General features: G+C 53.5%; 1 protein-coding gene across 1 annotated transcript in view; it reads right to left on the bottom strand.

The window, feature by feature from the left end:
* The window catches only part of LOC143172201 (receptor-type tyrosine-protein phosphatase epsilon-like), a 35354-nt gene extending 18407 nt beyond the window's left edge, over positions 1–16947 (bottom strand). Inside the window, 23 exon segments of the mRNA XM_076361444.1 lie at positions 258–343; positions 876–975; positions 1153–1302; positions 2028–2128; positions 2131–2153; positions 2232–2259; positions 3623–3749; positions 8527–8643; positions 8828–8859; positions 9585–9621; positions 10035–10105; positions 10722–10809; positions 11544–11695; positions 11970–12037; positions 12226–12334; positions 12935–12974; positions 13254–13280; positions 13282–13501; positions 13640–13741; positions 13853–14033; positions 14388–14678; positions 16408–16650; positions 16944–16947. Of these exon segments, the coding sequence (XP_076217559.1) occupies positions 258–343; positions 876–975; positions 1153–1302; positions 2028–2128; positions 2131–2153; positions 2232–2259; positions 3623–3749; positions 8527–8643; positions 8828–8859; positions 9585–9621; positions 10035–10105; positions 10722–10809; positions 11544–11695; positions 11970–12037; positions 12226–12334; positions 12935–12974; positions 13254–13280; positions 13282–13501; positions 13640–13741; positions 13853–14033; positions 14388–14678; positions 16408–16650; positions 16944–16947 (2397 nt within the window).
* Positions 16948–17264: the final 317 nt, after the last annotated feature.

The following is a 17264-nucleotide window of genomic DNA, read 5'->3' as shown; positions in this document are numbered from 1 at the left end:
AGTGAACAGTCACACAGGCAAAAGCCAGCGGCTGTGCAGCAGCCTGCTGAGCTGTGTGTGCAGGCAGGGCTTAGGCTGATCACGGGGGCCGACTCCTGGCAGCAGGGCCCCAACCGCTGGGAAATAGTCACTGTGAAGAAGCCCCCAGGGCTGGGACATCTCAAACCGGGGTGACGTGGTCTACCCCTGCCTCAAGTAGTGGTGCCCAGGGGGCCTCTGCTGCTCCCAGCAGCTCCCACCCCCTCCTTGGCCTGGACCCTTACGTTGGCAAACACCGCGTTGATGTAACCCAGCGATCCATTTGCATTCAGCAAGGACATCAGGATGGGCCGGCAGGAATTTGCTGCGGAAGCAAGAGGCAGAGAGAGAAATGATGAGCCATCCTCTCCCCGCACAGAGGTATGGGGTTTTCCCTGCAAGTGGTGGGGTCAGCGTGGCTCCTTGTGGCGTGGTCTAGAGAGGCTCGGATGAACGGGCACGACCAGCCCCATTGCCATGACAGCTCAGGGCTGCCTGACACGGGATATCCAAAACTCCATGGGCAGAGGCACAGAGGCCACCCTCCTGATTGCTCCCTGATGCCTCATCTGGGCTCCTCCTTTGGGACAGAATAAGACCCAGGGACATGTTTGTCTCAGGGATACCCCGTGAACACACGCCTCCAGCAAGCCCAGAAGGAACCAGGGATGGTTCCATGGAGGGACCAGCCTAATTTATATTTACTGCCAACCAGAAAAATGATGCTTAGACCTCTGGGCAGAACCCAACAGTATTATGGTGCTGGGGAGGGAAGCAGCAGGGCAGCATCGTCCCCCCGCACTGCTCTCAGGCACTGGGTCACAGAGCAAGGGGCAGCCCAGCCTTGCCAGCGGTACCTGGCAGGATCCCTGGCTTGCTGTTCTTGGGCTGGTTGTTGGGTTTCTCCGCTTCTCTGCATGGCAGGAGCTGGAACAACTCGGAAAATTTCTGCAGGGCCTGTAGGGATGATTCAGCCAAGCAAGTCCTGCTTGTCAGATCCTCTCCTTCTTCAGCCACCCCAAAGAAATGCTCCCTCGTCTCCATCCCACAGCTGGAGGGGAGCATTAATGGGGGGGAGGCACCACAGACCAGCCCCCACAGCACCAGACCCAGTGCACCAGATCCTGGTGGTACCTTGAACTCCTTCTCAAGAACATTGTTGTGCCTCGAGGTCTCAGTTTCTCAAAGGCAGTGAACATGGCTGGTGATGCTCTCCACTGGGACCCCAGTGCTGCCACAGAGCAAGCCTTCGAGCAGCACCTTGTACAAGAAGGTATACTGCTCCTGCATGAGGACACGGGTCAACTGCACAGTCTGGAGCAGCTCCACGAGGAGCCCTGGGACTCCAGACCACCAGTTCACTGACATCAACCTGTGCCAGGAATGAGCTAGGTCCATCCTTCACCTCCCTGCCATGGGGCCCTGAGGCCAGACACCTCTCAGTGCAGACAGCCCTGCTCTGAGAAACAGCCAGCAACTGCAATAACCCAGACAAGACCATCTTCCTGTGGTTTAATGCTCCCTCTCAGACCAGACCCCTGCTCTGGGAAAGGAAAACCAGAAAACCAGTAAACTAGTTTGACCTACTACAAGCAGCTGTATGGTCCTGCCCAACCTACAGTTTCCTCCAAAGGGTCCCAGCACTGAGCAGACATGGGGATGTAGTCCCTAAGCCAGGACACTGCTGCCCAGAAGATGCCACGAGGGCAGACATCCCGAAAGCCTGAAGGACATGCTCCTTGCCTACAAGACAGCCCTTCTATACCAGGACAACTGGTGCATATGAATGCTGCTGGCACCTCAGAGGGTCTCAGGGGAACAAGGATCCCAACTAGGTTTGGACACAGCGTTGAAAACAAGATCCTGCAGTCTCCATCACCTGGCAGCTCCAGTCCCTGTGACTAGACCATGAATGGCATGGCCAGTGTGGCTTTGCACGCCACATCCCTGGGAAGGGTGGGAAGCAGATCTGCAGCCTGACAGTGTAGGGAGCAGGTAACTCTCCTCACCTTGGTCTGCACCATGCTGACTCGCTGCTCCGGCAGCCTCTGCATGCAGTGAAACACATCCACCTTCCCCTCGGCCTTCCCCATCTTCAGGAGGAAGTCCAGGTACCTGTCTGCCCGATCTCTGTGCTGAGGACACAGAAAAGTGAGGTTCAGCACTGCCCTGTCCAGCCTTGCCCTGGCACCCAAGCGCTCCCAGCCTAGTACCTGCAGTGCACCAGCATGGGTCTAGTGTCTGGCAGGTGCTTCCAACCCCCTCTTGTTCATAGAATCATAGAATCATAGAATAGTTTGGGTTGGAAGGGACCTTAAAGATCATCTAGTTCCAACCCCCCTGCCATGGGCAAGGATACCTTCCACTAGATCAGGTTGCTCAAAGCCTCATCCAACCTGGCCTTGAACACTTCCAGGGAGGGGGCATCCACAACTTCTCTGGGCAACTTGTTCCAGTGTCTCACCACCCTCACAGTAAAGAATTTCTTTCTAATATCTAATCTAAACCTACCCTCTTTCAGTTTAAAACCATTACCCCTCGTCCTATCACTACAGTCCCTGAGAAAGAGTCCCTCCCCATCTTTCCTGTAGGCCCCCTTTAAGTACTGGAAGGCCGCTATAAGGTCTCCCAGGAGCCTTCTCTTCTCCAGGTTAAACAACCCCAACTCTCTCAGCCTGTCCTCATAGGGGAGGTGCTCCAGCCCCCTGACCATCTTTGTGGCCCTCCTCTGTGTCGTGGAAGCTCACAAAATCAAATTAGGCAGGTGATAGATTAAAAAATAAACTTTATTTAAACCAAAATTGTTTAGCAGAAAACTAACTAGAAATGAGGCTCATCAAATCGTTCAACACTGACATCAGTAAACCACAGGTTCAGGATGGTGTATGAGGAATTAATACTGCACAGCTGGCTTTAGAAATGAGGATCCAAAATGTGCACAGTCACTCACCTATAAGATGAGGGCTCTCAACCTTGAGGAATTTCCTTGGGCGGTGTCCTGACCCAAGGGGAAAGTCCCCGACTGCAGACCCGCTGCTCCGAGGAGGACTGACTCAACTTGCCCTCCAGCGGGGCTCCATTTATACCCTAGTCAAATCTGATCTGTGGTCAATTCTAATTGGCTGAGGGCCTTAACTTTCTTACTCCTCACCCGAGGACTATACGTGACCATAATTACTGGCCCAAAGTGTGTACATGACGGTCAGCACTCACCACCGTAAAGGCGCGAAAGTAAGGGTGCGAAAAGTAAGGACGCAGAGGTCTTAATGTCCCCAGTCTTTATCAGGGCTGGTGCACCTGTCATACTCTGGACCCGCTTGAGCAGGTCCATGTCTTTCTTATGCTGGAGGCCCCAGAGCTGGATGCAGTACTCCAGGTGGGGTCTCACCAGAGCGGAGCAGAGGGGCAGAATCCCCTCCCTCGACCTGCTAGCCACGCTTATTTTTATGCAGCCCAGGATACGATTGGCTTTCTGGGCTGCTAGTGCACATTGCCAGCTCATATCCAATTTTTCATCCACCAGTATCCCCAAGTCCTTCTCCGCAGGGCTGCTCTCAATCCCACTCATCACCCAGCCTGTATCCATGTTTGAGATTGCCCCGACCCAGGTGCAGGACCTTGTTCACCATCTCCACTAAGCACAGGAGTTGGGCAGGGTTTCTGGGGACCCCGTGGTCTGGCCACAGCAGGTAGTGAAACTGCTCCACCATTCTTGGGAGAGCACAGCCTGCCTGCAGAGGGAGACATGGCTGGGAGCAGGAACTAACCTGGAAAATTATGCAAAGTAATTGGATGCCAACAAGTAGGGAGCAGTGGAGAAAACCATGGCAGGGATGCACCAGCACACAGTGTTCCCCCCAGCACTCCCACCACAATGACTGCTCCACTATAGCTCATCAGACAGCAAAGGGCAAATTTACCCAGCACACAGCCACACAATTCAGTTTGTTCTCTGCTTCCCCATACTGTGAACAGTGAACTCAGAGCAGTAAATACAGCTTGTGCCCCAGAGGAAGAAAAAAAAAAAATCTCAGTGTAGAGTCTTTCCACAGTCATGAAAAAGCCCTGGCTTCCCCAAATAAGGCATTTCCTAAGGCTGGTACTGCACTGATATGAACGTAGTCACTTTCATACCAGCCCATCATGTATTTTTCCCTAAACATCACATTCACTTGGCCTGAACTAACAAACTGCTATGTCTCACCAACAGGTGCTCTTGGAGCTTTACCTTTCAGCTAGACATTGCTCTGGGCAAGAAAAGAAAAAGACAAGAACATGCATAACTGCAACTTCTTTATTTTGTACCCGTTTTCCCCTCCTTGCAGCTCCTTCAGTTTCTGCTTATTATCTGAGGTATAACTTCAGCAGAAGTACCCGTCTTGAAAAGAAGAGAAGAGAAGAGAAGAGAAGAGAAGAGAAGAGAAGAGAAGAGAAGAGAAGAGAAGAGAAGAGAAAAGAGAAGAGAAGAGAAGAGAAGAGAAGAGAATAGTTCAGTTGGAAGGGACCTACAACGATCATCTAGTCCAACTGCCTGACCACTTCAGGGCTGACCAGAAGTTAAAGCATGCTATTAAGGGCATTGTCCAAATGCCTCTTAAACACTGACAGGCTTGGGGCATTGGCCACCTCTCTAGGAAGCCTGTTCCAGTGTTTGACCACCCTCTCGGTAAAGAAATGCTTCCTAATGTCAAGTCTAAACCTCCCCTGATGCAGCTTTGAACCATTCCCACGTGTCCTGTCACTGGATACCAGGGAGAAGAGCTCAGCCCCTCCCTCTCCACTTCCCCTCCTCAGGAAGCTGTAGAGAGCAATGAGGTCGCCCCTCAGCCTCCTTTTCTCCAAACTAGACAAACCCAGAGTCCTCAGCCGCTCCTCATAGGACATGCCTTCCAGCCCTTTCACCAGCTTTGTTGCCCTGCTCTGGACGCATTCAAGGACCTTAACATCCTTCTTAAATTGTGGGGCCCAGAACTGCACACAATACTCAAGGAGAGGCTGCACCAACGCTAAATACAGCAGGATAATCACCGCTTTTGACTGGCTGGATATATTGTGTTTGATGCACCCCAGAATGCGGTTTGCCCTCTCAGTTGCCAGGGCACACTGCTGACTCATATTGAGTCTCCTGTCGACCAGCACCCCCAGATCCCTTTCTGCAGGGCTGCTCTCCAGCCACTCCTCTCCCAATTTATACTTGTGCCTGGCGTTACTCTGTCCCAGGTGCAGAATCCGGCATTTGAACTTGTTAAATTACATGCCATTGATGATTGCCCAATGCTCCAATCTATCCAGATCCCTCTGCAAGGCCTCTTGTCCCTCAAGAGAGTCAACAGCACCTCCCAGTTTGGTATCCTCAGCAAATTTGCTAATGGTGCATTCAACTCCTGCATCTAGATCATTGATAAATATATTGAACAGAACTGGCCTTGGAATTGAGCCCTGAGGAACACCGCTGGTGACCGGTCACCAGACAGATGTAGCCCCATTTACTGTAACCCTTTGAATTCTGCCCTTCAGCCAGTTCTTCACCCAGCACACTGTGCACCTGCTCATCCCACAGTTGGACAACTTGTCCAGAAGGATGCTGTGAGGGACAGTATCAAAAGCCTTACTAAAATCCAGAAAAGCTACATCCACCGCCTTCCCTTCATCCACTAGGTGGGTGACCTTATCGTAGAAGGGTATCAAATTAGTTAAACAGGACTTTCTCTTTGTGAACCCATGTTGACCGTGCCTGATGATTGCATTGTTCTTTAAATGCCTCTCAATAGCACCCAGTATGACCTTCTCCATAATTTCAATGAGAAATGTCATTATGTAAGTTATCTTAAACCATTAGTAAAGCCTTTGACACTGTTTCCCACAGCATTCTCCTGGAGAAACTGGCTGCTCATGGCTTGGATGGGTGTACTCTTCGCTGGGTAAAAAACTGGCTGGATGGCTGGGCCCAAAGCATTATGGTGAATGGAGTTAAATCTAGTTGGCAGCCGGTCACAAGTGGTGTTCCCCAGGGCTCAGTATTGGGGCCAGTTCTGTTTAATATCTTTATCGATGATCTGGATGAGGGGATCGAGTGCACCCTCAGTAAGTTTGCAGACGACACCAAGTTGGGTGGGAGCATGTTGTGCAATTTGGTATACTACTTATATAGAACTTGTTTAGCATAACTTGCTTAGCATTAGTGGCTAAATTTGCTGAAGCCTTAGGCCACAAGCTGTGAACTTTCACCCAGATATGCTGAACTTTTACCTAGTTAAGTAAAAGAAGGCCCGAGAGCCGGTTCGAGATGGAAGGCCGCTACAATTGTCAGCTGATGCAGCAACCTTAGAGATAAGAGAAGAAACAGCCCACCTAGAGACAATGAAGGGACCCAATGAAGAACGGGAAGACCCCAGACCCTAATATTACTACTGGTCAGAACTGTCGCGTGAGGGGTGAGGAATTTAGATTGTAAGGGTATAATTGCCCAGGGATTTCTTTGTTCGGGGTCCCTCTTCGGAGGCACCCAGCTCAAGCTGCTCTGCATGTCGGATAAATAAACCACTTATTTACTCAGCGGATTGGCAACTCATCTTCTTCCAGCAGGAACCTAGGGCCGAGCCCTGTTGACGGTGGCATAATTCCTGCAGGTGGCATAATTCCCTCAACAGAGTGTTGATCTGCTTGAGGGTAGGAAGGCTTTACAGAGGGATCTGGACAGGCTGGATCGATGGTCCGAGGCCAATTGTATGAGATTCAGCAAGGCCAAGTGCCGGGTCCTGCACTTCGGCCACAACAACCCCATGCAGCGCTACAGGCTTGGGGAAGAGTGGCTGGAAAGCTGCCTGTCGGAAAAGGACCTGGGGGTGTTGGTCGACAGCCGGCTGAACATGAGCCAGCAGTGTGCCCAGGCGGCCAAGAAGGCCAATGGCATCCTGGCCTGTATCAGAAATAGTGTGGCCAGCAGGAGTAGGGAAGTGATTGTGCCCCTGTACTCGGCACTGGTGAGGCCGCACCTCAAATACTGTGTTCAGTTTTGGGCCCCTCACTACAAGAAGGACGTTGAGGTGTTAGAGCGTGTCCAGAGAAGGGCAACGAGGCTGGTGAGGGGTCTGGAGACCAAGTCTTATGAGGAGCGGCTGAGGGAACTGGGACTGTTTAGTCTGGAGAAAAGGAGGCTGAGGGGAGACCTCATCGCTCTCTACAACTACCCGAAAGGAGGTTGTAAGCGAGGTGGGTGTTGGTCTCTTCTCCCAAGTACCAAGTGATAGGATGAGAGGAAATGGCCTCAAGTTGCACCAGGGGAGGTTTAGATTGGATATTAGGAAAAATTTCTTCACCAAAAGGATTATGGAACAGGCTGCCCAGGGAAGTGGTTGAGTGACCATCCCTGGAGGTATTTAAAAGACGTGTAGATGTGGCACTTGGGGACATGGTTTAGTGGTGGACTTGGCAGTGTTAGGTTAACGGTTGGACTCGATGACCTTAAGGGTCTTTTCCAACCTAAATGATTCTATTGTTACCATAAGTCGGCAGGTGAAAAACTCTCTAAGACTCAATTTGGAGTTTTAGAAAGCAGGCATTGTTTATTGGGGCGCCAGGCGCACAGGGGATCACTCCACCTAGTGTGTGCGCCGAATCTCTCAATTACCAGAGTTATGTACAATCAGAATATACATACTCATTAGATTTCATTAGCATATTCATGTTATTTCCTGGAACTCATTAACATATGTAAAAGTCTTTAACGCATGCGCTCTTATGTTCATTGGTGATCTTTCAGGGTCCTCTGGTGGTCGTCGATAGTCTTCCTCACCGTGTCCGCTAGTTGAACTCAGTCTTTTTGCCTGCACAGTTTGTCTTTTGGCCCAGCTGCACTAGCTAGCTGATTTCAGCATAACTCCCTTATCTATTCCACCCCTGTACACAGAGCTTCAAGGCTTCCTTTGATCTACGGAATGTCCAGTCTATCTATCCACGGAACATTTAGCTACTTTGTTTCGACAGAGAGAACCGTATGTCTCCTTAGTATTTCTTTTATTCGGTATCACTATGATTCTATGATTCTATAAACTCTCTGTTCAGGTTTAGGATCTGCAAGTGACCATGGAGCTTCAATGTGGACTCTCTGCAAATTGGCCCAGGTGACAGGCATGCACCTGTCCCATCATCCTGAAAAGCCTGGATGTACAGAGATGCCATTTTATACCCTTTAACTGCTTTTATACCCTTTAACTGCTTTTATACCCTTTGTGATCATCTCATCCAAGCCCTCAAGGATGCAGGATCTGCCCATGTACATCAGTCCATACTCAGCTGGGGTGACCACCGGAGCTGACTGCTTGCCTTTGCCTTGCACAGAAACCTGGGGCCGATGCCCTGGCATGGCATCCAGAGATAGCAAAGCTGACCTGACAGTGCTGGAGACCAGGCAGGGCTCACCACAGCATCTCTCGGCCAACAGCTTTCACCAGCTGCTGAAACCCAGAAGCATCCTGCATCCCCATCATGGCTACATGCCAGGCTTACCTTCTGCAGGCAGAAGATGCATGTGACAAGGCCTGTGGTGGTCCTGGTGTTATTGAGTGTCACGATGAAGTCCCCATAGACCTGTTCCTGCTCTGGCCAATACTGCTTGCACTTGGTCTGTCAACAGCAGCGAGACCGCTAAGCACTAGCAAACTCATTAGGGGAGCGTTGCAAGCCAGCAGTGGTGTGGAGCTGCTCTCTGCCCTTATTGACGGCTGCACTGGGAGCAAAGCAAAGCAGGCAAGGAAGCCTGGGCCCTGGGGAGGCTTGAGCTGAGCACAGGCTGAGACGGTTTCTCTACCTTGTTCTGCTCCACTAAGCCCATCAGCATCACTGATGAGTGTAGCTGCTCCCAAGCACGGCACAGACGTTCCCAGGCTACGAGCAGCTCTGGGCTTCCCTCTGCCTGGAGACTAACACTTCACAGCCTGGGCACAGCAGCACCTAGCAGGGGGTGCTGGGCACCTTGGCTTCATCACCTATGTTAGAAATTGGGACAAGGAAGAGGGAGGGCAGGTGAACCCAGGGTACGTCAGGGATTCACTGCTGCTTCAGGGGCTTCCCCATCCAGATCCTCAAGACGACCGTGAGCTGCTTCCACATTTAGGGTCCTATTTCCTGAAGAGCATTTGTGCAGCTTTGCAAGGAGCCTGAGACCTCACCGCATGCTGCACAGAGCAGACTAACCCATCCTGGCTTTGCACGGTTGGAAGGAGCCTGTCTCCGAGTTCACTGAGTGCAGATGTGTCAGGCATTTGCAGGCTTGTCCCTGTCACACCAGCCACCAAAGGGAACAAGCCAGGCGTGTGGGTGGAAGGACCATGTCCTCAGCTTGGGCAGTGCAGAGACCAGCTCCACCTGGTCACTGCCAAACTGCCACTGAAGCCTTCCATGCCCTGCAGCAGCCATAGCCACTGTCCAAGACAGAGGCCCAGGAGATACAGGGCCCTGGACTGAGCCATTAACAGTTCCTAGGCTGCTGTCCCAGTTCCCTACCCCCCCAAATGGCGTGCAGCAGGGACTGGCATCTCCTGAGTATGAGGGATGGGAGCACCCACCTTGAGCTGCAATGAAGAAGTGTGGACTCCGGTAGCTCTGTGGGGGAGAGGTTCAAACAGCTCTGATCACACGGATTAAATGTTTAACAAGGAATGAAATAAAGGACCCATCCCCACAGGCACCAGAGCCCAGAGCCCTCAGCATATCGTGTTCCATAGCACTACTCCCAGTCAGCACAGAGAGCAGGTACCCAGGGGTTGCATCTTGGCTCCTGTCCCCTCACATTGCAAGCAGGTCCCTTTTTGTTAGGAATGAGAATTGCACACAAATCCAGAGTACTCCGGGCAGCTCAGAGAGGACACAAGGAAAGTGACATCCCAAGATCTGCCAGCACTTGAGGGCAGCAAGTGCTAGACCTTGGGACCACCCATGTGAGCAGGATTGTCCTCGCCCAGTGCAGCCAGGCACCTCTCCTACCCTGCCCAGGGCAGCAATTCCTCACTACCTACATCCATGGAGCTGGCATTGATGTAGCCATTCCCTGTGTCAGAAGGCTGCAGCACCGCATGGCAGTGATCGTCTGAAAGAGAAGGGAGATGGGAGTCGGTGGACTGTCTCTTTGGGGCAGCAACAAAGTGACTGTTTAAGGAGGGGGATGTAATTTAGGAAAGCCTAAGACTGTCTGCTCCCTCCTCAGCAGCACTACAGGCCTCAGGACATGTTCAGAGGTAAAGAACAGCTAACAAGACGAAAGTTGACATGGCACAGCAGGAAATGCAACATGTTTTTGGGGAAGACTGATAATTCAGTGGCCAAATATCCACACCATGTGGGGCCCAGAGGAGCTTTAAGCTTTGATAGAAATTGGGTCACTCCCTCCACTTTCCCACAAATAGCCACCTCTGGATGGGACATGGCAGTGTTCAATGACTAACAGCAGGAACAGGTATACAATGATGAATGATTAAGCTTGCAGGGAGATTTGAGGAGCAGAACAGGATTCTCCAGGTGGATATAAAACAGTGGGGCCAACATGATGATTTTGGAAAATCCCTCTGGGTTTCAGTGGCCATGGGGGATGAGATGAGGAGCTCAGCATTGCTGAATAGCTGGAGGGGCACCTACACCAGCCCAGCACCCCGTACTGCCCAACCACCTCCAAGTGCCTGTGCCAAAACCTGGAGATCTCTGCTTACATGGGATGATGCTCTTGTAGCAGTTCTTGCTCTGATTACACAGCTCCTTCCTGGCATCGCAGGGGTGCAACAAAGTGGAGGCCAGTTTCTGCAGAGGAAGAAGACCTCAGGTCTTCTTCAGATCACTTCAGGGAAGTGATCGTGCCCCTGTACTCGGCACTGGTAAGGCCGCACCTCGAATACTGTGTTCAGTTTTGGGCCCCTCACTACAAGAAGGACGTTGAGGTGCTGGAGCGTGTCCAGAGAAGGGCAACGAGGCTGGTGAGGGGTCTGGAGCACAAGTCTTATGAGGAGCGGCTGAGGGAACTGGGACTGTTCAGCCTGGAGAAAAGGAGGCTGAGGGGAGACCTCATCGCTCTCTACAACTACCTGAAAGGAGGTTGTAGCGAGGTGGGTGTTGGTCTCTTCTCCCAAGTAACTAGCGATAGGACGAGAGGAAATGGCCTCAAGTTGCACCAGGGGAAGTTTAGATTGGATGTAAGGAAAAATTTCTTTACTGAAAGAGTGGTTAAACATTGGAACAGGCTGCCCAGGGAAGTGGTGGAGTCCCCATCCCTGGAGGTATTTAAAAGACGAGTAGATGAGGCACTTAGGGACATGGCTTAGTGGGTGGTGGTGTTGGATTGATGGTTGGACTCGATGATCTTAGAGGTCTTTTCCAACCTCAATGATTCTATGATTCTATGATTCTATGAAGACAAGCGCACTCTGCATTAGCGCATGTTCTGGGGCTGGCCAAGGCTGACTGCATCGCACACCCAAGGAAGGGGTCAGGGCTGGGTGGACAGTGCAGCCAGATGGGAAAACAAAGCTAAACCAGACCTGATACTCTCTCAGATGCCCAGCACCATGCCTGTTGATTGATTCATCCTCTGTCTGTTTTGCCTCTATTTCTGTCCTCTTAAACCTCTTCAGAGCCTCCAGCAGTTCCTCCTCCAGGATCTGTGTGTTCAGCTTGCACACACCTACAGGGATCACAAGACCAGGAGTTTAGCATGCACTTAACGGCTGGCCCTGGAGCACTGCAGCTGGGACTGGGCTGGCATTTCGGTGGGCAGGACCCCACCAAAGCCTAGATTGCCCCTCCCCATGCAGGTATCTCTCCTGGGAGGTGTCCCTTTCCCCATGCCAGCCAGCTCTGATCCCCCTGTTCCTATAAGGACCTTACAGAACCTGTAAGCAACCTGCCTGTGCTTTTAATAGACAGCTTGTCCAGACAAGGCATGCAAGACTTTTCTCATACTGCATCTCCTCGACATCTTCACAGGGGGATAATGCTGTTGCTCTCCGAGGTTTTTGAACTGTTGTACTTTCGCCTGAAAAACAGCAATTCAGGCCCATAAACCAGCAGAAGAGAGAGACAGAGGAGAGGGTGTTGCCCATGTAACAGCCCTGCCTCCCATCTTGCTTTATCTCAGGGTCCACTTGGACACTCCCTGGCAGCGCAAGGAGCTGAATGCCCCATGGCAGCACAGAGAGCAGGAGAGGTGAGGAACATACTGACCTGAAGAGCAGGAAGAGCAGGAAAATCCCCAGTGCCAGGAGAGCCACGGCGACCAGCATTAGAGCCATAACCACGACCATCCTGCCCAGCAGAGGCACTGGCCCCTGCCCTGCAACCAGCACAGCCCAGACTCAGGCTCTCGCACAGCCTGAACCAGGCAGCAGGAGATCCCATAGGGGTGTGGGGTGAAAAGCAGCTTCCCTCATCTCCCACCACAGGCTTTGCATTGGAGAATAGCTAAGCTGGTGCAGAAAGAGTAGGTGCTTGCTTGGCGTGATACCCTTCAGCATGGGCCCTGTCTCCCTGACTGTCTCCAGGCATGGCCAGAGCCTGGTGAGGTGTTTGTGTTTCTGGGGTGCACATGCACCAGGGGAGCACTAGGACTAAGATGCAAATGCGATGATGGCAGGGATGCTGCACAGTGTCCAGCTGCCAGCTGTGCCACACCTGCCCAAGTGGCCCGAGGTTGCCCAAAGCTCATCTACCATAGATAGCCTCAAGATCCAGAGAACTTCCAAGAAGATGGAAGTAGGAGTTGATTATAGCAGCACCCCCATGTATGGGAAACGAAAGGTTTCCTCTGCCCCCCCACAACGAGACCCCGCCACTCTTGTGCTCAGCCAGCTCCTCTCCACGGGAAGCAGCCAGGCTGGGAAAAGGGAGGATGCAGGAGAGAGCCTTGGGCACAGGGAGTGAGGAGCCCACTTACCAACAGAGAAGGTGTAGCACACGCAGGTGAACTTCTCTGCCTGTTGGAGGAGATGGGAGGGAGAGCTCAGGCCACTCCTGCCCCGCTGCCCACCCTGGGGGGCAAAGGCTTCCCACCCACGGCCACCAAATGCCCCAGCTGTGGACAAGGACCCTGGGGACACTGTCCCGCTAAGGCGCCCAGGCTCTCAGCACAGGGTCCGGGAGCAGATCCTGTGCGGCACTGCCATTTGCCTTTGGTGGCTGGCCCAGACCCAGCCAAGGGGCCCGGCCCCGGCTGGCAGCGTCCCCCAGGAGCAGGAGCCCCCTGTGATGGGTACCTGCTGTGAGTGGCGGACGAGGCGGAGAAAGGGCCATGTAGTCCCAGACTGGCCGGAGGGCAGCGTTGTGGTAACCCTGCTCGCGGATCCCGGCGCCCAGCACAAAGTCCGTGGGGGTGGTGAGGTTGAGCACGGTGGCCGTGTGGGTGCCGGGCTGCCGGCTGGCATCGAAGGGCTGTGGCTCCCCCAAGCAGGTGCCTTCCACCGCTGTGCTGTTGTGCGTCGCGGCTGCAATGAGCTGGTGCTCCCTGCAAGGCAGGGCGGTGAGAGGGCTGGGGGAGATGGGGACGGGGAGAGCGGGACGGAGGTGGCTGCGGGCAGGCACTGCCAGTGGGGAAACCCATCTCAGGGCTGTGGAGAGCAGAGCTGCCAGGGGCTGCACTCACCTTGCTGCCTTGGGGGGCCGGGCAATGGGGCAGAAGGGAAGTACGGCCGTCCCTTGCGATGGGGACATGTCATGGACGCCACGGCAGCCTGAGGCCAGGTCACTGGTATGGTAATGTAACATAGCAGGCACTGTGGTGACATCCCCCACAAGAGGAGCCCTGAACTTCTCTTTCCTCCCGCAACTCATCACAGCCTTCTCTTCCCTGCTCTACCCAGGCTGCCTGCACACAGCTCCAGGCAGAGAGGCGCCTGGCAAGGTGAGGGGGACCGCGGGGAGTCCATGGTCCCCTGGTACCTGGTATCCAATGATCTTCCCTTTGCAGGAGGGCAGCGCCTTCCACCTGAGGGACCCCATGCTAGCATCTAGCCACAGCTTCTCTGGTTTGTCTGGCACTGGAAGCACAGGAGGTCAGGGTCATGCACGGGGCCAGCTAGGAGGGGCTGAGCCCAGAGCAGGGTGCAGGCAGCTCCTGGCCTAGGGGACAGGCTGCAAAGGGACCCCCCAAGCAGGGTTTGTCCCCCACAAAGGGTGCATGTGCCACAGCAACAGGAGCAGCAATGGTGTGGTGAGAAGGGGGAGAGTGAGGTGGGGATGTGCTGTGCTCCAGGGCCCTGCACTGCCCCTTCCCCTGAGCCCCACAGGCTCCAAGCAGCCCCGAACGCAGGACCATCGCTGCAGGGAGTGGATGCTTGGGCTGAGCTGCCAGGTGAAGGGCACCTTTATATTTCATGTAGGTGGGCACATACCCATTTCCTTTGTCCTGAGCAGCTGTGTGAACAGGATTGTGCTGGGGGGCAGGGAGATGGTGACACTGTAGACAGTGAAAGGCTGCAGAGGGGGACAGGCAAATGTTTCCTCCTGGCCATGTAGCATCTCCCCTCCCTTCACCTCCTCAACCTCACAGGGAGGGGAGGAAGGCACTGCCAGACGGCACGTGGCCTGCATGCACTGGCAGGCGTCAGGGATCCTGCAGGTCCAGTTCAGTTTGATGCTGTTTGTGGAAAACTCCAAGGTCCCAGGGACAACCTGGAGGACCTCTGTGAAGGAAACATTGCAAGAGGGTCACTTCCTTCCTTTCCCCTCCCAGCCTTGCAAGGGTGCTGCAGTCAGGCAGCCCTGCTCCCCACCCAGCCGGGAGGGAGGGGAAGCAAGAGGCTGAAACTGGTCACTCCAGGTCTCTGGGTAGGGGAGCAGGAGGAGTTTGGGGTCACGGTGCGCTCAGAATCTGGACATGAAAATCTGGGAGAATTTCCACTGCTTGAGGCAACTGCCCCCATTCAGTCAAACATCAGGACATGGCGGGGGGACAGAGGGAAGCGAAGGACAGTGTGTCCCCAGCTGGGTTACATCACAGCTCACAGGGAGCAACAAAGGGGTTCTTCTGGCCTCATGCCCTCTGAGTTGTGTGGCTGGAGTCATCCTCTGGTGCCACGGGAGAGAGCACAACGGGACACATTTCATCCTGGCCTTGCAGGAGCTGCTTTTACAGCCATCAAACTTCATGGCACTGACCCCATGGGAGAACCATGACCTTTCCATGCTGTCACCTGCAGACATTCCCAGCATCCTGCCCCTGCACAGGACCATCCTGCAGGTCACGCTGTACACTGTCCACGAGAGTGAGAGCCCAGGCACTGGGGCCATCAGGGGACTTGCTCCCCCAGTGCTGCCACGGACTACCATATTCACCAGCAAGGGGTGGGAGCAGAGCTACACTGCTCCTAAGACACCTGGCACCGTCCCCTTGCACCCTGGGCAGAGGGCCCAGCCTCCCTGTCCTCACTGTCACAGAGCGCACCCACTGCTTTCAGCATGCACAGTCTGCCTTCCCCTGTGGGAAAGCCAGGAGAGTTCCTGATGCCTCCCTTACCGATGCACTCCACGCTGGACTGAATGCGGATCCAGCCACCTCTGCTGTCCCTTCCCAGACATGGGTCTGTGTATACAGGTTTCCCATGTGTAGTGAGAGACTAATTTGTGCCAGAGCTTAGCACTAGTGACTAAATAAATGAAGCCTTAGGCCGCATGAATTGTACTTTAACCTTTGTTTTTATCTATGGAAATATAACCAGTAGGTAAGGAAGTATAAGTAAAACTTTAAGTACAGAATATTCTGTAACAAAAGATAAGGAAATGTCTCAAGACACAGACAAAAAGGGTGCCTGGAGGCTGCGAGAGTAAATCAGAAGACGACAAGACCCCAGACTCTGCGAACAGGATTGAATGAGCAGAAGTGCCATCAGGAAATCAAGCGACCTATAGAGACTATAAAATCCGGTAACAATCGACAAGCAGTGTCCCTCTTGAGAGGCGCCCAGCTTGAGCTGTAGATCGCATGCATTATGAATAAATATATACAAAAGAGTTGATCTGATCTGTTAAAAAGCGGAACCTAGGGATGAGCCCTGTTGAGTTGGCGTCCGCATAATTCCTATCGTGGTCTAGGTGGTGGCTGTATAATTCCTACAACACCATGACTGACAGGCTGGACTTCGCTCGCACATTTGATGTAGGTGACGGATGGCTGGAAACCCTCAGGACAGCTCAGCATCACTTCTTCATTCTTCTTGTAATTCTCCTGGTTTGGTGCCAGCTGGAGTCTTGAGTCCCACCGTGGTTTTTGGCACATTTCTGGCAGAGGAGAAAGGGGGTGTTAGTTGGGGTGGGAGGTGACAAGGTCGGGCAGGGGTAGGTGGTGGCATATGAGCAATCATTCAGTTTGGAGTAGAGCAGGGCACCCAGGAGAGCTCCTGACGCCTCTTTTACCAATGCACTCCACACTGGACCAAATGCGGATCCAGTCACCTTTGCTGTCCCTTCCCAGCCATGGGTCTGTGTATACAGGTTTCCTGTTGCTGATGGACTGGACTTCGCTCGCACATTTGACGTGGGTGAAGGGTGGCTGGAAACACTCAGGACAGCTCAGCATCACTTCTTTATTATTCTTGTAATTCTCCTGGTTTGGTGCCAGTCGGAGTCTTGGGTCCCACCGTGGTCTTTGGCATGTTTCTGGCAGAGGAGAAAGTGGGTGTTAGTTGGGGTGGGAGGTGATAAGCTGGAGCAGGGGTAGGTGGTGGGGTATCAGCAATCCCCAGCAATCCCTCCAGCCACTGAAGGGAAGAGGGAAGGCGACACGTCCATCTGCCATGACATGACCCCTCGGCAAGGCTTGCTGGGAGGGGGCTCTCCTTGTGCACCTGAAGCATGAATGATCACTCATCCCTGAACCTCCTCCACCCACCCTTGTGTCCGTGGACACTCTTAGCCTGAAGCAGGGAGTTTCCTGGGTTGTCTCTCCCTACCCATCTCCCCCGAATGCTGGGCTGCCTGCACATGGCCATCCCCACAATCAGCACAGCTCTGTCCCTGCCCGGGGCAGCCCCGCATCCCCATCACCCGAGGGAGGGCATCGCTCTTCCCCCAGGTGCATCCTCCATAGCCTCCACCCCCAAGCCAAGGGCTGACCCAGCCCCGGGCACTCAGGGCTCCCTTCAATTCCCTCCACTCCAACTCCTGGGGCTGCAGGAGATGTCCCCAGGGTCCCTCACCTGCACGGGTGTCCGGGTTTCGGCAGGGATAGAGTTAATTTTCTTCCTAGTAGCTGGTACAGTGCTGTGTTTTGG

Source organism: Aptenodytes patagonicus, chromosome W, assembly GCF_965638725.1.
Source record: "Aptenodytes patagonicus chromosome W, bAptPat1.pri.cur, whole genome shotgun sequence".
NCBI classification, from domain to species: domain Eukaryota; kingdom Metazoa; phylum Chordata; class Aves; order Sphenisciformes; family Spheniscidae; genus Aptenodytes; species Aptenodytes patagonicus.
Note: the sequence above shows the minus strand (reverse complement) of the source record. Positions and strands in the feature narration are given on the sequence as shown.